Here is a 22,850-nt window from a genome sequence, read left to right as displayed (position 1 = left end):
TTGCATTTGGTGCTAATTTCCCTTGCCGAGCTCAAAGTGGCTTCCCACTCCCCACAGTTCTTGGTACCAAAATGGTCCCTCTTCTTAAGTTGTAAAGAAGCAGCTGACTCAAAAAAGGGGTCAAGTAGTCAAATGATCAGAAAGAAAATCAAAGAGTAAGAGGATTTGGATTCCCCCCCCCCCCTGTATAGGGATCATTCTTGAAACTAGCCACTGAGATTCTTTGGTATCTAATTGACTTCAGTAAATATTATTTATTTGAAGTTTTGAAATTTCTTCTAAGTTTTCCTGAAGTTTCCTAAACCTCTGCTTAGGGAATAAAGCCTGACATGTATAAAGTAATGACAAACAAGACTCTAACCACAGATTGCTTAAAAATATTGAGGCCTGTTCTCTAATTATCAATCACAGGACCACATATAATGAGGACCACCTGTAATCTATACTAAGTGTAGGCAATGCAGTGCTTGTGGGCACCAATATGCCCAGACAAGTCTTTTGCAGGTGATAGATTCCTGTACCACATGCCTCTTTTTTTTATTAAAAATAAACGTACAAGTGGTCATTGTGTAAATTTAAAGTGCCAGATTCTAGCATCATCGTTATTTACAGTAATCCCCAGGCTTTGGTTTGTTATACTGCTCATTTTTGAAATGTGCCCATTACACAGAGGACTATGCTACTCAAAAATTATTCAATGACTGCATATCTCCGTGCCCTGAATTATTGGATAACTAACTGAAATATTTTTAAAAAATATTTCCCACCTTTATTATTTTTATAAATAACTCATGTCAACAAGCACACTAATACTCCTTCCACTCCTACTGTTTCCCCCATAACAAAACTCCTGTGAAGTGGCTTGGGCGGAGATAGAATAAGTGGCCTATAATCACCCATTTGGCTTTCATTTATTAACATTTTTCTATTATTTGAGTTCCTTGGACACAGCAAATTGTGAGAGTTAAAAGTGAATCTTTCAGTATCTTTTTTGGGAGGAGGGGAGTTCTCTGATGATGTTTAGTCAAGGTAACACTGTCATTTTATATACTGTATATGCCCGTATGCTAACCTTACCCTGACGTTATCCTGTTGGTTTTCGAAATGCTACCTACCTTAAAGAGATGCCATTAAGCAATTCATTCTGTTTACAGGTTTTTGAAGAAAGTGAAGATGATGTTGGAGACAGATTAAGGGGAGCAATCAGACTGCTTATTATTTCACTCAGCTGAGCACTCTGAATGATACCAGGAGAAAAAATATGTTCAATTTAATATATTATAAGTACTTAAATAAAAAAATCAGTTGTGTCCATATTATACCTAAACTCCATGCTTCAGAACTGAACCTTACCAATATCAAGTGAAGAGTTAATTTGAATTTTTGAAATGCCTTGCAAAATAATAAAGACGATAACAAATTCACATCCTAAAGACATTTATGAAAATTTAGAAGAAAAACCAAAACAAATTACAACTGTGGTGTCCATGTTCCTTACTGAGAAATAATCCCTAAAATCTTGAGGTAGTTCCATTATGGCTGCTAACATATCACTTATTAAGGTTATTTTCTGATACAAACATATTTGAACAGTTGCTAATCTTAAATTGAATACTACCTATAAAGCATAAGGAAAAGCTAAGAATTGTAATTCTCTTTGTCCATAAATGTGAAATATTTCTGCTGATAAGTATTTTACCAATAAAAGACCTTCAACATGGTATAAGCAGAAATTATATTTCATCCTTACAGAAAATTAATCGAGAGATAAAGAGACATATACAATTCAAATCTAGAATCTTCCTTAAACTACCCTCCTACTGAGTAAACCTAATACATTGCCTGCTATACAGGTAGTCCTCAACTTATGACATTAATGGAGTCTGCCCATTCATGCTGGAAGTCGAGGACTGTTAAATGAGGCGAACGACCTCCCTGTCCCTTTGTTAATTTGTTAAAGGAATGCACGGGCTGTTAGGTACAGCATGGAGTGACTCAGAGAGGGGGGAAACTGAGGAAGGCCTAGTGCAGGCACAGGCACTCCCAGGAGGCCTTCCCCTCCCTGAGATATCCCATGCTCTGCCCCCTGGGTTTTCCAAAGCCCTATGAGCCTCCTCCATATCCCACCCTATCACCATTCACTGACTTATGTTTTTTTTATTTTTGTTTATTTACAAACATACAAAATACACATACACAAAACTTAGACGTATACTACATTTACACAATCAGTACAAACAGGAACTTCCTGTTCTTTCTAATAACGATTTCAAATTGATACAATTCTCCTTATGTTATTTCCCCTTCTAATATATTTCATTTGCATTTCACCATTTTTAACCCTCTTATTTTACTCTTCTATCTGCTATATTGAGTGATTACCTCTAATAAATTTAAACTCTCAAGTGCATATATATATATACGTTAATTCTCCTTAACTTCTATTTTTGAGTTTTATTGACTTCTTTCATTGATCCTTGTTTCTTTCCTCCATCTACCTACTTCGCTTGGTATTAATTTATTTTTCAATTTCTGAGCGAAGGCAATCCTCACCACCATAATTATGTGTAAAATTAAATACTGGATTTCTTTTTTATATTTCGCAGTCATTATTCCTAGTAGAAAAACTTCTGGTTTCCAATCTATTTTGACTCCTGTTATTGACTCTAGCCAATTTTTAATCCTTTTCCAATACTTTTTAGCCTCCTCACACGTCCACCATACGTGATAATATGTTCCATGTGTTGATTCACATTTCCAACATTTTGGGGAGATATTTGCTGAGATTTTTGCTAACCTTACTGGTGCCAGGTGCCATCTGTAAAACATTTTGTACTGGTTTTCCTTGTATGCAACCAATAGTGTCATTTTTAAATTTGTCCCCCCAAATTTTTCCCATTTATCTAATTCAATATTGTAGCCAAAGTTCTGTGCTCATTTTACCATTTGTTCTTTCACAATTTCTTCTTCCATTTTATACTTCAGAAGAAATTTATATATTCTCCCTATCATCTTTCTTTCTGAGCTTTGGATTATTTTATCTAATTTGTATTGTTCCATTTGGATGCCGTATAATTTAGTATCATTATTGTGTTTAGTTTTGATTTGCAAGTAGGTTAGCCAGTCAACTTTCATGAGTTGTTCTGACTTATGTTTTGACGAGCTCAGGAAGTTGGGATAGAGAAGGCTGCTCCCTTGCTGGACCATGTGACATAATCAAGAAGAAATCCAATCTCTTTTGCTTCTGTTGCAACCTTTCCTCTCCAGCCAGCATAAACTACTATGATTTCTTCTTAGTTCTACCGGCCCTAGTTTTACACTAAATTTTAGTGGTTTACTCTGGCTGGGGAGGAAAGGATTACCATGGAAACAAAAGAGATCAGATTTTTTTTTTGTTCTACCAGTGCAAGACTAGCGTAAAGCTAGTGCTGTTAGAAAAAAGAAGAAATCTGATCTCTTTTGTTTCCATGGAAATCCGTTCCTCCCCAGCCAAGTTAAACCATGATTTCTTCTCTAGCTAGTAAAACTAGCTCCAGCGGAGCTGAGAAGAAATTGTAATAGTTTATGTTGGCTTAGAGAGGAAAGGATTGCACCACGGGAAGACGGGAGGGGTGCGGGGGGGGGGGGGACACTGCAAAAGTTGAAACTTTGAAATGGATTTGTATTTAGCATTTGAGGTGTGCTTTGTAACTTCAAATGCTCATTGAATGGACTCATATCTCAAGGATAACCTGTATTGTCACCACTTTTTCATCTGGGAGAAATACTTACAAAAGTAGAAGTGTTTTTTATAAATTATGAGTTAAAACATAGATGAATTTTAAAGTATATTAACTAATGTACATTGTGTTAGTTTCATTTGAATACCTGTTTTTCAATATTACGAAGAAGCAAAGTTGGACTGCTGGGTGACATTTCAAAATCATGTTCTGGCCAAACATCCTGCCTCTGTAGAAAAGTTTGTGAGTTCCCTATAGAATTCAATGCCTCTTGATCTGGTAACTGTGTACGTTTCTTCAAGATGTCTTTTGGGACTGAACATTCTTCTAATATCACCATTCCCTAGACAATAGTAAATGAGCACAATCAGACTGACAAGCAGAGTCACCTTGTAGATAGGTGGCATAAAATTGGATTAAAATAAATAAAAATTATTTAAAAACTGAAACGTAACACTTAAATATTAATTGAAAGCACCACACAAGAATTGGGAAGTTGCTGGGGAAGAAGAGAGATATCAAATAATTGTATTAAATAAAATGGCACAAAATAATTATAATGTATTCCATATAATCAGTTGCATTAAATGTTTTTGTTCAAACTTCAAAAACAATCCGTTTTCAATATGGACCTTAAGGGACTTAACCAAACAACCTGTTCCTTACATAGAAGTCTTATTATATTCTAAATTATTTTGCATAGGATTGCCTATATTTAAACTATAAGAGAATTCTCCATTGCCTTTCTCACTCATTTACATGCATATTTATACCTCCTTTTATTGCCGCTATACATGAGTATACATGCATTCAAGGTAAGTCTTAGTTACTACACCTTTTTCCTGAGATAATTTAAACTGGAAAAGTGATGCTTAAATAGCCCTGCACCAAGATTTTTTTAGTTGGACAATCCACACAATTCAAGTAAAAAGCAGATCCTTTCAGTTAAACTCATCTCCTAGTGACTTTATGGATATATCCATGCATTTTACTTGTCCACAGATATAGTTTGCCACTGCTTTCTTCTGAAGTGTTTTTCAACTACTTAGTGTAGTACAGTGTTTCCAGGAAAATAAGACCTGGTCTTATATTTTTAGGGCCTTCAAAATAAGAAATAGAGTTTATTTTCAGGGAAACACAATATCAGGATGATCAGCCTGGCTGGGTGCCTCACTCCTCCAGTGTGCACACAAGAGGCGGTCAGCGCTAAGGGGAGGAGTGTCCAGCACCTGCTGCAGCCTGCCAGCCCCTTGCTCAGTGCACTCGGGCTGTGCAGCTCGTGCAACGCAGGCAACTTGATCACCTGTCCAAGCAGCAGAGATATTGGGGGGGGGGGGGGTATGCGATCTGGATGCACTGCGCATCATGGGGCAAACTGAGTTAGTGGGCTGGACCGGACGGCCAGCCATGGGAGGCTCATCTTCATGTGAAGGCACCACCAGCAGATGCAGGCAGAGGTACGGGGGAAGGCAGGTGATCCCAACAGCACAGGCCGCAGAAAAGCCGAGAGAGGTGAACATGAGCCTCCTGCATCTGCCTGCCCCCTCTGTCCTACTGTCTCTTGGCTTCCCTAGAGCCCATGCAGGGCATCTGGATCGCCTGCCTTCCCCCTCTGTGCCTCTATCCCCACCTGCTCGTGGTGCCACCATGCAAAGACAAGCCTCCCGTGGCCGCCCACTTCAGCACACCAACTCTAGGCTTTCCCACAGCCCACGTCCAGATCACATTCCTCCCCCCGCTTCTGCCTCCTGCATGGACAGATAATCAACTCACCTATACTGCACAAGCTGTCGGACACCATCAGCCCCTGTTCCCTCAGCGAGCTGCTGCCCATGCCCACTCACACACCCCTGGATAATGAAGACCTTACCTGGGGCTTATTTTGGGGGCAGGGCTTATATTAGGAGCATGCTAAAAATAATCAGGCTAAGGCGTTTTCTTGTTAGGTCTTATTTTTGGGGGAAATGCAGTATATAACAGTTGATATACACTGGAGTGTCTCACCAAAGAACTAATCAGGCCTTAACCTCCTTTGCTCCTGAGCCAGATAAAGTCAGCCAGTTTTAGCTGGGATTTATTTTATTTTTTGTTTGCTGATTTACAGTAATATTCACACTTCCTCTACCACTCTCAGGAAAAAGATGGAAATATTGGCAAGAAAACTTTCTTCTTAGTCCTCCTCTGGACATATTGATTATATATAAATATATAATTATTTATTATAAGTATCAGGAATTAAATGAATTGAGTTTTTTTTTAAAAAAAACTTCCATATGTTAAGTTACAATAAATTAAAAAATGAAAATCTAGATTTACTGTAAGTAATAGTTAGGAACCAAAACATAATGGAATATTTTTTAAATCAAGCTGCTAAGTATATAAAACTATTTCTGTTCCTCCATGTTTATCCATTATCCATTATTTCTTATCAAGTACTCCAGAAAAAAAGTAATATAACCAGTGCAATTATAGCAACTAAACATAAAATTAAAAATGTATATCTTTTCAAGGATCGCATTACTATACAAGTTGATCCTTATTCAGGTTATAAGAATGTACCTAAGAACTTCCATTAAGCTTTGAATAGAAGGGGAGACTCTGAATAATGTTTACCACCGTCAAATCCAATATCTAGATTTCAGACAACTCTTTCATTTGTCAATTTAGATTTCTCAAAACATTTCTATATAGAGTTCATGGATTGCACAGAAAATACCTATCAACACTGTAACTTTTTTTTGAATAAATACTTTTGATTAATTAATAATACCTTGGTGGCACGAATCTGTCTGTGAAGGTCAGTAAGTTGTTGAATTTTGTATTCCAGTTCAGAAATCTGATCCTGAAGCCATGTCCACTGACAGCCAACTTTAGCTCTTTCAACCAACCATTTCCAGTCAGATCTACGGTTACTGAGAAGATAGAACTTTGATTAGTCAATGTAAAAATAACTTATGTATTTTTATTTAACAAACCACAAGTCTTTTAACAAATTAACTGTGTCAGATTATTATTTTAAAAATTCTCTAAGACTCATGGTTTTCACATTTAACAGGAACTCATCTATTTTTTAAATATAAACATAATAGCTCATTTATACTACTGTAGTCTAGACTTGAGACTACATACATATTATGCATTATTATTTTGATGTATATCCCATTTTTCAAACACTACTGCATTCATGGGGGCTTATTTCTGGGTGAAGTTTTAGATGGTAGGCAGAAAATTAGTATGCAATGAACTAAGATGATAAGGGGTCTGGAGACTAAGTTGTACACTGAAAAGTTGACAAAACTAGGTATGTCTATTCCAACAAAGAGTACGGGGGGGGGGGGTGACATGATAGCAGTCATCTAGTACTTAAGGGGCTCTCACAGAGAAGAGGGGGTTGACCTATTTTCCAAAGCACCTAAAGGCAGGACAAGAAATAATGGATTGAAGATCGTTAAAGAGAAATCTACACCTAGAAATAAGGAGAAATTGTCTGACAATGAGCACAATTAATTAATGGAGAGGCTTGCCTCCAGAAATTGTGGGTGCTCCATCACTGGAGATTTTCAGAGATTGGACAACCACTTGTTCAGAATGGTGCAAAGTCTCCTGCTTATTATTCTATGTTGGTATTCTATGGTCTCATTAAAGGTAAATTAGCATTTGTGATATAATTCTAGATCAGCTAAATATGACCAGCTAATTCTGACTTCTATTACCCAATTCTTCAGGCTATTATTCATTGTATTTGATTTTCTGCATTAGATAATTTCTAACTTTAAGGTGCATGGATTTCAATTCCCAGAATACAGAATACAGCATGAAGAAGTTCGCCCAACTTAAACTTGCCAAGACTGAAAAATGCTGATGTACAGATAGGGATTTTTACATTCCTTTTACTGGTTCTTACTTACTTATGAGCAATGATAATGCAAAGTCCTCACTTCCACCCCATTCCAGAGCTATCATAATGCAAAAGCCTCACTTCTACTCCATCTCTCAACTAACCTGCATTCCAGCTCCGTTCTCCTGCATGCAGGGAAACAAAAGAAAACCATGACTACCAGTTTAAAAAAAGTTCAGTCAGGCCTTCCAACTTCTCGAGGGAAAAAAGATCTTGCAAATTTGGAAGATCTGACTAAACTTTTTTTAACCTGGTAGTCACATGGCCTTTTTTTTTTTTGCCCTGCATGCCAGAGAACGGAGCTGGAAAGCAGGTTAGTGAGGGGATGGTAGTTGCTGCAGGATTTTGCAGGTCATCCAGGCCAAAAATGGGCTGCAAGGGGGCAGCCCTCCCAGCTGATTGGCGGGGCCAGTCCATTCGCCTCCTCCTCGCTGATCAGCGTGGCTCCCAGTCACGCCCCTGCAGCGTCCCCACAGTGAATGGTAACCCCAGTGGACAGGGCCAGCCAGTGGTGGGTTCAACCAGTTCGCCAAACGCAAAAAATTAACAACCTGTTCGTCCAAACCGGTCCAAACTGGCTGAATCCCACCACTACATCCTTTCCTGTAATCAACACCCAGATAAACCGGGATTACCGACCGAAAAACAATCAAGCAGGAAACAATACTCTAATCAAAGAATTACCAAGCAGAAAATCCCCAACCCTACCAACAGACGGAAAAGCTATTGTATGTAAACAGGATTCCACAGTATAATCCTCAGACTGACTGACTATCTACTTACTGTTGGAATTACTGTTTAAAATAAATCTGTTCATTAATAGAAAAATATTCTACAATTAATGTAATAATTGCCATTTAAGAAGCATTTTGGAATTTATTGCAAACAGATGCCAAATATATCATTTGGAGAGAAAATTATATATTGGAGCTAAAATGATATAGGGGTAAATTCATCCATAAAAACCATCCAACTCTAATCCATCCTCACCTGTTAAAGCTCATGGAGTGGGATTGACTTTAGTGAAACCTACCTCACAAAGTTGTTGTGTGAAGAAGTAGGACAGAATACTATATAGCCTGAGTTACTATATAAAAGGGGGATATAATTCTAACAAATAAATTTAAGAAACAAGCTTGTTACTTGGCTATTAATGAGCAATGTGTTAGACTTTAACAGGGTGGATAAAAATAGATTTAAAAAATATATATTAAAAATTGGATTTTTTTTTTTTTTTGTTTATCAAATTTGGAGTATTTGATAAAATACTCCAAATGCTTTTGGAGTAAAAATCTATCTAAAGATAGTTTTCTATTTAAGATGAATTAATAATTTAGTTTATTCAGCATGCAATGAAGCTTAGTTATGTAGCATGAGGCTGTATATTCTGCAATATTTACATTTTTGATAAACTCATTCAATGAATCCAAGCTCTGCAAGCTAAGATAACATGCACTGCATTGATGCATTCACACAATTTCACAGTAACCATGAGATAAATCATAAAACAAAGTTCAGGAATATTCCTTTATCCCATTGTTTTGTGAATCTATGTACACTACAAACTATGATTGTTTTAAGAGAAATGCATCTGTATCACCAGGCTAAGTGTGAGGAGGAAGGGCAAGCAGTAAAAATGAAAGTGAAATCTTCTAAAGAGCACCTGCCATTTCAGATCCATCATGGCAGCACCTGTTAGCGGGCATCCACTCACCTGCTGCCTGCCACGTCCCTTACTTTATTGTGTCACTACCGCATCACCAGTTGCCCCATTAAAGTGAATGGGACGGTCAGTGAGTCAACAGCAGGTCAGAGGAGCCCCTGCAGGACAGAGATGACAGTTGCTCTTTAAAAATTATGATTTAAATTAAGTCAATTTAAATCAAGCCTTTTTACTAGTGGTTTAAATCAAATCCACCCTCAAATTTAAATGTTAGAATTAAAATTTAACATGTCAAGGATGTCAGGCTATAATCCTTTTAGGATCTTTGGCCTGCCACACTCTCTCTCTCTCTCTCTTTACTATGCTGTTCAATAGTGGGGAATTGCGAGGGGGAGAATAGTAAGGAGTAGAATGTGGTTGTTTTCAAAATAAAAAATTCCTTTCTAGAAATCAAGGTCATTCTTTGTCTCTGCACCTCTGCATCTGACCAGAACTAGATGGGTGGAAATGCCAGTGTGGCAGAGGAAGATTGGACCATGTGATGAACTTGATCCAATGTGTGGGGACAAGATCATGAACTTTCAACTGGGTGGAAACCCAGGAAGCTTTCAGATTTGGGTTTCCCACAGGTGTGCCAACATGTCTGTCTTATTAAATTGGAATTTTAAGGATAGCTCTGCCTTGGACTCTAATTTAATTCTGCATGGTATTTGGAATGTTGACATTAACCCAAATCTCCTTTAAAATAAATCACCGGCAACCCCAGCCGGGGGCTGGCAAGGGGATCCCGTCAGCATAAAATATCAGCAAACAATTAAGAGAAAGTCTTTTGAGATAAAAAGCTGAGATGAGATGTTTCTCTACATACCTCCTGAGCAGCAAAGGAATTTGCGTAGGAGGATTTTTTTCTGATTTATTGCGCCTGGGAAGATACAGCCAGAGGGGGCTTGGAAAGGCTTGTTCTACGCATGGCTGGAAGCGAAAAGATGTTTGGAATCCCAGACCAACTTCTACAGCTAAACGTGAGTGGGTATGCCCCCTCCTTCCCCAACAGAAACACAGCAATAAACTGGAGTGGAACTTTAAGGATAGCTCTGCCTTGGACTCTGATTTAATTCTGCATGACACTTGGACAATGGAAAACTAAAACATTAAAATAAATAAACCTTGAAAACATGACTTTATCTTTGTTGGCTACGATGACAAGTAGAAAACATACAGATAGCAGTAAAGAGAATGTGGACTCAAAAACACAAATATATTCCAGGCTGTGAAATGTAGTTCCTCTTATACAGTTCTAAATTCTACTGTGTGTAGTGGTAGCTCAAACCTTAAAATGCAGTATAAGATGCACCCTTTTCCCTCAAAAAAAGAGGGTGAAAATCTGGGTGCATCTTAGAGACTGAATACAGCATTTATGGCCTCCCGAAATCCTGCCCCCTTTGCAAAAATGGCCGTGCATAGCCTTTAGGAGGCTTCCAGAGTGCTCCTGGTGGCTGAGAAGGGCAAAAATGAGCTAAAATGGGGCGTTTTTTGTCCCCCTCCCCCAGCCCCCAGGAGCACTCTATAAAAATGGACCACTTTGGGGAGGTGTGCAGACTGCAAAACATTTTTTTTTTAAATTTGCCTCTTTAAAATCTTGGTGCATCTTATACTCCAATGTGTCTTATAATCTGAAAAATATGGTAGTTCTAGCCTAAGAAAATAAAAATTAAACAAAGCAAAACAGCATATTCAGAAAAAACAGTAGAATATCTGATTTAACCCATATGCAAACATTTACAGCCCAAACATCTGGCTTTAAAAACAAATTACCAAATTGTAATTTTTTGGCACTATTGTTAAATATATGGCTAGGAGAATATTAACTGTATTTAATTTCAACTAATGTGATTATTCTCCCACTCAAATCAATTCTGAAATCAATGTTTTATTAGAATAAAACTTAGCTTGCAGTACACTATTAAAGAAAGTCTAAAGCAGTGGATTATTCATAGTATAGGCCATATTTAAGAGCTGAAGAATGCACTAACTTGCAGAACAGAATGTGACGACTTAACATAGCCTTCAAACCATTAAGTTAATGATTTTCATTTGGCTTTGGTATGCATGGCAAGGTGCCTAATCTGGCAGCTGTAGGAAAATCATTTTTCTGTGCACTAATGGAAAAAGTATTGCTCTGGCAGGGCATGTGATACAGACCCTAAGCCACCGTAGTTATTGGTGGTAATAAACACAAGAGTATTGAATTTATATCTAAAAATGACTGAAATCTCACATGATAAAGCAAACAAGAGTGGCTTCTGTTGTTTATTTTAGTTCCTCTTTTTAAGATCCGGAGACAGGATCATTCTTGACTCAGTGGACTTTCAAATTGTATATTAATGAGGCTTTCTACAAGAGAGGTTTTAAGGCGATATTATTCTAGGAAGTTTAGGCAAAATAATAAAACTCCTCTATTTTCTTGAGAGTAGACCTTGATAATTACGATGTGTCCTAACTGGATTGAAGTCTCATAAAGAGATACAGAATAGCAATGTCTAATTTATAGTGTAGAAGCATGTTGGCACTGGGCATATGCCACCAATGTAAAAGAAAAGGAATCCATAGTTGAAGGGTCACAAATTCTGCATCCTATACTTCAGTCTTTCTGATACTCATTAGCATTAAAAATGGCTAATAAAATTAGTCCCTGCATTCTTCTTGACAAGGTATGTAATTTGCCATTGCCTTCTTCTTCCTGGAGCTGAGACAGAATGACTGGTTCAAACTCATCCAGCTGGTTTCATGTCTAAAGCAGGACTAGAACCCATAGTCTCCTGGTCTTTGACTTGGTGCCTTAACCACTACACCAAACTGTCTCTCAAAAGGATAAAATGCCTTTTGGGGGTCAAGTACTTACTAATTTAAACAGCTAGTACAAAATTAGATGATTGCATCTACTATATATATGTGTGTGTGTTAGCATAAAATCAGAACTAGATTATATACAAACACCTATACATTGGACAAAACAAAACACTTACAGAAAATTTTGACATTCTCAACACAACACATATTATGCATGATTTTTTTTACATTAAACCATTTTAATAACTATGTAAATATAGCTCAGAGAATTAACAACTGAACTTGCTTCACATGATATGCTTAATGCTAAACTAAAATTAAGAAAACAATGCATTATTTAACATTAAACTTCTTTTTAGCAGTTCTCTAGCAGTTATCAATCTATCATCTCTCTCTCTTTCTCTCTCTCTCAAAATCAGGCTGGAAGAACCATTTACAAGTCTAACTCTATAAAAATCAAAGCATCCCCTTCTTAGGATGTTTTCCTGTAATTTAAATACATTATTTCATATCCTATGCTCAGAAACAATGGAAAACAGAACTCGGTAATCTTGTGTGTATCATCTTTCTCGTATCTGAAGATTATTCTATTATATTTCCCTTAGGTCTCAATTTCTCAAAGCTAAACAATTCTTAAATTATCATGATTTAGGTCTGAAATTTCTAGTCCCTTGATCATCCTTGGGTTTTTTTCTGAATCTGTTTCAGTTGTCTTACTCCTCATTAACAAGTCATTCAATGCTTTAATTCTTATGATTTTCTGTAATATAACAACATCATAGTCACAGCATATTAGGTCAACTCATATTTTTCTGTCTTTTTTTGAGAGCATGAATTAGCAAATGTTACTTATACTCTGTATGGATCCTCCCAGGGGGGATACATACACACACACACACACACACACACACACACACACACACACACACACCTAGAGTATGGGGAGAAAATGGATATCTGAGAACTTGTTATATGAAGGTTAAACAGTGAAGTTTAGACAAAATAATAAAACTCCTTTATTTTCTTGAGAGTAGAGCTTGATAATTACAATATGTCCTAACTGCATTGAAGTCCTATAAAGATATATACTATATATATAGAGAGAGATATATAGATTAGATATATAGATATATAGATACATAGATACATACATACACACACACACACACAACTGGAGTATGGGGAGGAAATGGATATCTGAGAAGAAGTTATATGAAGATTAAACAGTGAAACTCAATTAGACAGAACCACAATTTCCCTTTATTCAGTATAAAATGTTTACTCATCTTCCCCATTTATTTACAAGCTGTCTTTCAAGTTTTCAGTCATTGGGTAACTTTACCATTTAGTAAAACTAGCTCAAAAGATCTGCATCTTGGCTTTGAGTTAATCATTAAGATAATAACTTAACTTTAATGCAGATTTTAAGTAGGAAGCATGAATTTGAGTATATAAAACTGTTAGCAGACCTGTAGCACTGATATTTTGAAATGTTTTAATGCTTACATTGGCACAGTTGTTTTTGAAATCTGCTCATCATCGTCACTTGAGCTGCTACAAGTTGCTTCAGAATCCAAACTTTCTTCCACTTGAGACAGCAGTTCTGCTGTAGAACAAGCAAACAGCTTGATTTCATCAGGTGCAGTATCCAAATTAGACAGTGTGTCTTTATTCCTACTAGCTTCTAGGGTGTTCTCAACTTTAACCATAGTACATTTTTCATAGTTTCCATCCAAAAGATTGTTTGTATCATGAAAAGCTTTCATTCTCCGCAGCTGATGTTTCACAAAGCATTTCATCTGCTGGTCACAGTGTTTGACAATATGCTTTGCCAACAAAATTTGCAAGTGTTTCTGACTTCTTTTGGCCCGGTTTAACAAAGTCTGTTGCTTGTTTACACACTGAAGTAACCGAAAATTTAATTCCTGTTCTTTGCTGCCAGGATTGCAATTTATTGTTACTTCTGGGGCGTCATGGAATATTTGATGGAACATATCTCCTTTTTTTGTCTCAGGATTAACAAATAAAGCCTTGCCACAAAAGCCATTTCTTCGATACCACTTATAGTTTGGAAACTGCTGTTCTTCTGTGCTCTTCAATTCAGTTAAGTGGAAATCCAGTAATCTCTCTGTTTCCAGAAAGCTTTTCCTTGTTCCTGATAAAACATCCCCTCTAACCGATACTCCAGATTCTGAATTAATACTCTGATTGAAATGTGTATTAATGCTGTTACATACAGGATTTTTCAACTTGGAGCAATTATGCTCTTCTAAGTTCTTCTGGATACAATTGTTATTGTTTACACTGAATGTTAAATTAGGACTCAATAATAAAGAACAATGCTTAGGCGACTGGGGATCAAAATATTTTAAGTTAAAGCAATCAATATTGTGGTTTACCTGAGAACCAGGTAACCCCAAAATAGAACAAGAAAAACTTGTGGCAGAATCGTCGTTTATCTTCTCTTTTACTGGTCTAGTACTTTCCATTGCTAGTGCTTCACTGGACTCCATCTCTCTTGAAGGTAAAGATGATGATAAATATACACCATGACTTTTCATTGCTTTCTCTTGGACAGCAGGTGTCATAGCTGTGGTAAATTGCTTACAGCAAACCTGTAATAAAAGGAAACAATAAGTAAGAAAATTTGAATAATATCAGAAAGAAGTTCAACAAATCCAGCTTTTGCCAACTTGGGCATCCTCCATATTTTGGGGCTTCTATAAGTATCAACAATAGCCATGGTGACTGAGTAATTCTCGGAAATGAAGGCCTAATTTCTGGAGAACATCTTTGTAGGATCAAGTTAACAAATGTCTCTTCCATGACATATTCTGATATTTACTTTCCTACTGATTTCCTAATATAATAATGACTAGAGTTCCATATATCTGTAAACTGAATTACATATTATTCAAAATTGAATGCTGTTGATTATGAAAAGTCAAAATTAATGAGAATCTTAATAAACACACTTATTAATGGCATGAATGCGTATACACTTATTTCTAAGTAAACTTGAATATAATTGCATTGCCACTACATTATTAAACTTATTTATTTGAAAGAAAGTCCAACCGAAATAAATTATTTTTTCTTAATAAATTGGACAAGGTTAAAAAATAATAATATTGTATAATATTCTATGACATACTACAAACTGTTTAGGATAATAATGATGCTGCTAACACAAAGCATATTTGTAAGTTGTAAGCCTATATTTTAAAAGGATAGATCAAAAAGATTGCAACAACATTTCATGTAATATCACTTTATGAGTGTATTAAGAACTCTAGTTTTGTGTATATTTATAAAATACCAGCTTGTGTAAAGAATACAAAAAAAGGGGAGAAAGTAATCCATTGGCATTCCCCATCCCCATGAAAATGTATTATAAGACTATAGCCATTTTTCCATTAGGTAAAGATAAAGATTCCCCTCACACATATGTGCTAGTCATTCCCAACTCTAGAGGCAGTGCTCATCACCCAGCACTGTCTGAAGATGTCTCTGTGGTCATGTGGCATGACTAAACACCAAAGGCGCACAAAGCACTGTTACTTTCCCACCAAGGTGGTCCCTATTTTTCTACTTGCATTTTTTACATGCTTTCGAATTCCTAGGTTGGCAGAAGCTCAACAAGTAATGGGAGCTCACTCCATTACACAGTGATAGGGATTCGAACCACCGAACAGCCGACCTTTCTGATCGACAAGCTCAGTGTCTTATCCACTGAGCCACCGCGTCCCTGTTCTATTAGCTCTTCAAAATACATTGATTTCAGTGAGACAATCTCAAAATTTTAAAAACTGTGAGATCTTATTTAGAAGACTACTTCAGCTTATAATATTTCTGTAAAGCTCCATTTTCATAATCAGAATGTTACTGGGAATCTGAGAAAAAGAACAGTCTCGAGGGAGAAAGCAACCAGCTTACATCTGGTTACTGTGATAGAACTGATATTGTTGGCATATATTGGCAAGGTGGTAAAATCTACTTGATTTAGTAAGAAACCCTAGTAATAACACACCTGGAATACTGCAACCAATTTTGGTCACCGCACTACAAAGAAGATTTTGGGATTTTGGAAAAAGTTCAGAAAAGAGCAATTAAGATGATCAAAGGCCTAGAGACTAAACATATGAAGAACAGCTCCAGGTTTTGGTTTGGCTAATCCAAAGAAAATAAGAATTAGGGGTGACATGATAGCAGTATTTGAGGGACTGCCACAAAGAAGAGGGGGTCAAATTGTTCTCCAGAGCACCAAATGGCAGGACAAGAAACAATGGTTGGAAACTAATCAAAGAGAGAAGCAACCTGAAAATAAGGAGAAGCTTCCTAACAGTAAAGACAATTAACCAGTGCAACAGCTTGCATTCAGGAATCGTGGGCATTCCATTACGGGAGGTTTTAAAGAAGAGACTACACCAGTGATGGCAAAACTTTTATGGCTCATGTGCTAAAAGCGGGGGGGAGTGCAGGGGGGGAGTCGTGTGTGGGCACAACCCCAGCATGCACGTGCACATGACCAGTGCTCCCCCTTCATTTTTGGTGTGCTTTTTTTCACCCTCCCCAGGCTCCAGAGACTTTATAGGAGCCTGGGGAGGGCGAAAACAGCCTCCCCCGCCCCGCCCCCCGGAGGTGAAAAACCGTCCCTATGGGCAAATCGGAAGTTCGGGAACGGACTTTGGGTGGGCTTGTAGGGCCGGTTTTACCTCTCCGGGGCCTTCAGGAGGCTTTCCTGAAGGCTCAGGAGGGCAAAAAAACAACCCTACGAGCAAACCGGAAGTTTTTCATCCTCCAAGAGCCTTCAGGGGCCTTCCGGAGCTTCCATGAAGGCTCCGGAGGGGAAAAACACGACTCTACGAGCAACTCCCCGTGGAGATTCGTACCCTTACCACCCTCCAGACCTTCCGCATAGCCCTTAAAACCTGGCTGTCCCGACAAGCCTGGGGCTAAGATTTCAACCCCACCCGAATAGTATGACTGTTGCGGTTTTTTTAACGATGTACTGTTTTATGTGTGTATTTTTGTTTTGTACTCCCCTCCCCCCTTGGATTGTGAGCCGCCCTGAGTCCCCCCAGGGAAAAAGGCGGCATATAAATAAAGTAAAATCCAAATCCAAACTTCCGGTTTACTCGTAGGGTCGTTTTTTGCCCTCCGGAGCCTTCAGGGAAGCCTCCTGAAGGCTCCGGAGGGCTAAAACCAGCCCTACAAGCAAACCGGAAATATGTTTCGGTTTGCCCTTAGGTCTGGTTTTTTGTGCTCCAGAGGCTTCAGGGAAGCTCCTGAAGCCTCTAGAGGGCAAAAAATGGCCTCAAAAGGAGCATGAATATATCTAAACTCCTTCACAAATAAATTCCAAGTTCCATAGCAACAAAGAGAGGTAGTACTTCCAGCACTGAGCACCAATGGCTCAGAATAAGCAGGGCAGTCTGATACATATTTCTGACACGCATGCAAAATGACATGCATAAAAGTGTCCTTCAGATTTAACAGACCTCTCCTTGTAAAATATAAGTTTTATGCTTTACATCAGTGGTAGTCAACCTGGTCCCTACCGCCCACTAGTGGGCGTTCCAGCTTTCATGGTGGGCGGTGGGGGGTTTGCTGTAACTCTGCTTTATAAATTTTATAAAGTCAAGTTACTTCCCTACTTTATAAATCACCATTACTGTGGAACCGGTGGGCGGTTAGAAAATTTTACTACTAACAAGAGATACAAAAGTGGGCGGTAGGTATAAAAAGGTTGACTACTCCTGCTTTACATAGTCATAGACCTGGGTTATCTGCAGAACTGTACATATTGGTGAAGTCTAGCATTTTTATCTGAAAATGACTAGTTTATTAGAGCTTACAATGAAATTACAGTAAAATTATATAATAAATTATTCATTTATTATTTTAGATATCACAAACTTTGAGTAGTACCATGGGAAAGCATTTATTTAAGGTAAAATTATTGCTTAAGCGTTTTTTATAATAAGAACAGTTGGCTAAAGTTGTGGTTGCCAAACTGTGCTCATGGGATATTTTAAGTTGTTGAGGGAAACTCATCAATACTATACTAGACATCTCTTCCACACATGGAAGGGAGCTGACATCCATTGGAAGGCTGCTCCTTCAGCCACTAGATATGAGAAGGAGCTGATTTTAAAAAAAAAAAATTTCAGCTCCTGAGAGACAGTGAAGATGGGTGGGGAAGCCCAACACAAGTCATGTATGAGTGTCTTTTCACTCAGGAACTGAAAAACCTGCTTGGATTTTGACAGGGAGGACTTTCAGCTCCTGACCGGAGAGACACTGCAGTAAGGAAAGAAGTGTGGGATACTTCAAGGGATGGGAGTGAGGCCATGGGTTGTCCAGCACATGACCTGTCTTTCCCTTAAGGAGTGAAAATCCTGTTTGGATTTTGGCAGAAAGGATTTTCGGCTCCTGAGTGGAGCTTCCAAGGGATTACCCCTTCTGAGGGGCAATCACATTCCTTACCTGGACCCTGTCTGCTTAACAACCTGCATGATTGCTTAATGACTGCAACTGGAAGGGCCAAGATTACCATCACTGAGTGAAGTAGTCATGTGCTATCTAGATTAATTACTCTTCTGCTCAACAACCAAGATTCTAGTTCCAATTGTGGTTGCTAAGCGAGACTACCTGTACCATCTCTTTTCAAGTTTTCTTTGGTTCTTTCTCCATCATTCAAACTATCCTTCTATTCAATCTGGGGTCAATTTTTCTCTTGCAGCCACATCCAGGGAGGTTGCCTATGATCCCATGGACCTTAAACTTCTTGATAGTATTAGCAAGCTTGGTCACAGATACATGAAGGTCTTTAGGGAACATTGTATAGCCTTTACCTTTACCATGCTCGGCTATTACCTTCTTCCTTTCCTCCTCAGGCAACTCTCTGCTTTTCTTTATCTTGTCCATGTTCACTATGCTGCACACAATGATACAAAATGCTCGAGTGAGCACATCACAAGAACTAAGATTTATAATCTCTGCCAATATCAATATCCATTTGGTGTCAACGATCTAAAAGCTCTATGAAAACAAGGGATTGACCTGGTTTCAGTTAACTGGGTCACAAGAAATTTGATAGGAAACCTTTACTTTGAAAGACTAACAAAAATAATCTTAATAAAGTCGATGGTACATATTTTTTGATTTTCAGGAATCAGAAGTTTAACTCAAACATGTAGGAAACTATTAGTTCAAGGTTTTTCAAATAATGTTTTGTGAAAACGTAGCGTTCTCTCCCCTGCACCTTTGCTCAGGAGTGAAAATCTGCTTGGATTTCGTCTCCCTTTCGTCTGCAATGGCTGGCTGAAAAATCAGCCTCCCGAAGGATGTCAGCTTCCTTCCATGGACCCAAACTAGATCCCAGAGCCTGAAAAAGTTTGACAACCCCTGCACTACCTGACACACAATTTTTGAATATGTTGAATCACAAATTATAATACCTCAATCAAGACCAAAGGCTGGTGAGATTATGAGTCATTCTTGGAAAAATATTCAGATGGTACCACACAGTGATGGTATGCTGCCGGTTTGCACCGGTTCAGGTGAACCGGTAGTGGCGGAAGCACAAGGCTCCACCCACCCACCCTGATGTCATCAAAGACCTTCTGTGCAGGCACGCTAACTCCCGCTACCGAATCGGTAGTGAAGAAAATAGAATACCACCTTTGGTATCGCAAACAACAAACAGTATCTTAAACTTATGAACTTATCTGATTAGTTCAACATTTATGAAAATAATATCATTACAATTTATTACTACTCTATCTTATTTGGATTTAACTGTATTTCATTCTCTGTAAATTCCTGCATATGCTATTGACATAATTCAGAATAGGAACATAAGCATTCCCATATTTCTAAATATGACACCTCTACCTTCAAAATAATTTTCACTTTTTAGAAGACAAAACTGTGATACTAAATAGAAAGATACACCGGTATCACAGCCCACAACTTACAAATATTCATTTAGTGATCATTCAGAGTTACAATGACACTGAAAAAAGTGACTTATGACTAGTTTTGACACTTATGACTGTTGCAGTTTCCCAATGGTAACATGATCAAAAATTGGATGCTTGGCAGTTGGCATGTATGTATGACAGTTGCACTGTCCAGAGTCATGTGATCACCATTTGTGATCACCTTTCTAGCCAGCTTCCAACAAGCAAAGTCAATAGCAATAGCAATAGCAATAGCAGTAGACTTATATACCGCTTCATAGGCCTTTCAGGCCTCTCTAAGCGGTTTACAGAGAGTCAGCATATTGCCCCCAACAATCTGGGTCCTCATTTTACCCACCTCGGAAGGATGGAAGGCTGAGTCAACCCTGAGCCGGTGAGGGGCTATTCACTTTATGACTGCAGGATTCATTTAACAACTGCAGTGATTCACTTAACTACTTTGACAAAAAAGTTCATAAATTGGGGCAAAACTCACAACTACTGCCTTGCTTATCAACGGAAATTTTGAGCTCACCACCTGACATGTTAAAGGAAGGTTGAACATAAAAAAATTGTCAGATCAATCTGATTTCTACTTAAGGAGCTTGGTTAGTAAATTGATAGATATTTATTTTAATCCTTGGAGGAATGGTGATGTTCAGCACATATGCATAAATAAAAACACTAATTCAACACAACATTACAGCATTGGATAGTTAACAAGTTCCATATTTTGAACTCATGTCACATATCCAGCAAGTTAACTATTGAAATAGAGTAACACATAGGCAGATCAATTCACTCAACAAATACATATTTTAGCAAATAATTTATGCTATTATTATTTTCACTGTATTTGCTAAAATGTATCAATTACAGTTTCCAGATAACAGAATTTCCCATTTGGGAAGAACACAAAAGCAGAAATTCAAACCTGAGAGATATTGTCTAATTAGCAATATGATTCTAACAAATGAAAGAATCTGATTGAACACTGATTTACTTCTGGAAAGTTAGTAAGTTTTTCTCTCTTACACCACGTTTTTAGATTTAGTTGGACAAATAAACAAGGAGAGAGGAAGGGAAGAAAGGAAGGGAGGGAAGGATAGAAGAGAAGGAAGCAAGTAAAGAAGAAAGAAGAGAGACATTTCTGACCTTTCCTGCCAGTTTCCCCAAGTAAAGTCAATGGCGAAGCTGGTAGGAAGTCCGCCACCCCACAACTCCCAATGCAATTTTTTTGCTCACTTATAGTCATTCTGTTTCTCTGTTTATATAAGGAAAATCTCTGAAATAATAATCCAACATGCCATGGGGTTATCTAGTTTAAACCAAGTATGAGTTGTCCTTTTTAGAATATTCACAGGCTACATGCCTGCTTCATCCATGCCCCAAATATGCAATAGCAATCTCTTTTTTTTCTGTTTTGTCTTCATGCCACTGTCTTCATCCGACTCCCAGTCTATGCCAGCATCGCCTTAAACATCCTTAGTTGCAAGAGTGTTAAAAGTAGCCTTTCCTCCTATACCTTGACATTATTTTGGCTCTTATTCTGGTATATTTCATCAATCATTGTTCATGGCATGTGATATTTTGGGGGTGGGATCAGTACTTGCTAGTCAATAAGGTTGGTTCAGAAGTACTCTCTCTTTTGATACCTGGTGTTGTGTTCTTAAACCACTGTCTGAACACTAGGACAGCCTGGCTCTTTCAAACTGGGTTCTCTCCCTAAATCCGCAGGGACCTTGTGCCAATCTCCAGTTTGGAGGGCTGGACTGGTCCAAAGAGAAGCTGGTCAGGCAGTGGTAACAGAGAGACCACACAGTGAATTAGGAGAGTGGTCGTCTTCTGTTTCATGGGGCAACTCTCTTTGCACACTGAACCAAAAGGAACCTTTCAATCTAACTTACTTGAACAAATCTGGAGGAGTTTTTAACAGTTGGTTAATCAACCAATTTAGCCATCTTTCAAACCTTACCTCCCCTGCCAACCCCAGCTCAATCTCATATCAAGGGGACGCGAATATTTCTCCGCTGGTTGGCGATATTTGGTGGAAGGGAACAAAACTGGAAGGAATCCACCAATTCCTGCCCAAAAACGAGGACAACGTGCATAAGATAGGATAGGGATTGCAAGCAGAACCAGCATATTACAGTGTAAGCAAGTATTTTGTTAGCTGGTGGACAGCTGTTTCAATGGGCTGCGTTTAATAAGAGTCCTCTGAATCTATTTTCAAACAGCAGCAAAGCATCCAGTTTCATACAATCCCATGTTTCTACTTATGGAGAGGTAACTTCAGTGAAATAGAAATGAACCTCTGCCGACAATCACCTGTGCTTTTATTTTAATATTTTTTTTAATTAGTTTGATTTTTAAAAAAAACACAAAAAGAAAAGCATCATCTTTGATTACATCTTGTAGAAAGCGTATCCATAGGTCACAAGTACATTTCGTGCCTTCTGTCCACAATCACATATATATTCCGTTCAGTTTAAATTGTATACGTTAAAAAATTTATATATTTTACTATCACCATACGACAATTTTCATTTGGTTAAGATTTCAAAAAACACAACCACCTGCTAGTAGTTTTTTTCCCCTTCCCCCAGTTCCAGTCAATATGCCATATCTTTACACCTTTATAACATATTCTAAGGAAAAAATAAAATAAAGTCAATTAGTAGGACATCTAATATTTCCCTCTCTCTAACACAAGTGTTTCTCAACCTTGGCTACTTGAAGATGTCTGGACTTCA

At 37.9% G+C, this 22,850-nt stretch overlaps 1 protein-coding gene across 3 annotated transcripts in view; it reads right to left on the bottom strand.

Annotated features, from left to right (window-relative positions):
- KANSL1L (KAT8 regulatory NSL complex subunit 1 like) overlaps positions 1-22,850 on the bottom strand; it is a 46,147-nt gene that overhangs the window by 21,618 nt on the left and 1,679 nt on the right. For all 3 annotated transcript variants that reach the window (XR_004254600.1, XR_004254601.1, XM_032208783.1), the window contains exons 2-5: positions 13,637-14,745; positions 6,490-6,631; positions 3,868-4,062; positions 1,116-1,237 (exon numbers count right to left, since the gene is read on the bottom strand). Coding sequence is in view for 1 of the 3 variants with exons in the window: in XM_032208783.1 (XP_032064674.1) it covers positions 1,116-1,237; positions 3,868-4,062; positions 6,490-6,631; positions 13,637-14,718 (1,541 nt within the window). In the remaining 2 variants the exon portion in view is untranslated. The remainder of the gene's footprint in view (positions 1-1,115; positions 1,238-3,867; positions 4,063-6,489; positions 6,632-13,636; positions 14,746-22,850) is intronic.

Source organism: Thamnophis elegans, chromosome 1, assembly GCF_009769535.1.
Source record: "Thamnophis elegans isolate rThaEle1 chromosome 1, rThaEle1.pri, whole genome shotgun sequence".
NCBI lineage: Eukaryota > Metazoa > Chordata > Lepidosauria > Squamata > Colubridae > Thamnophis > Thamnophis elegans.
This window is presented reverse-complemented; position numbering and strand designations above follow the sequence as displayed.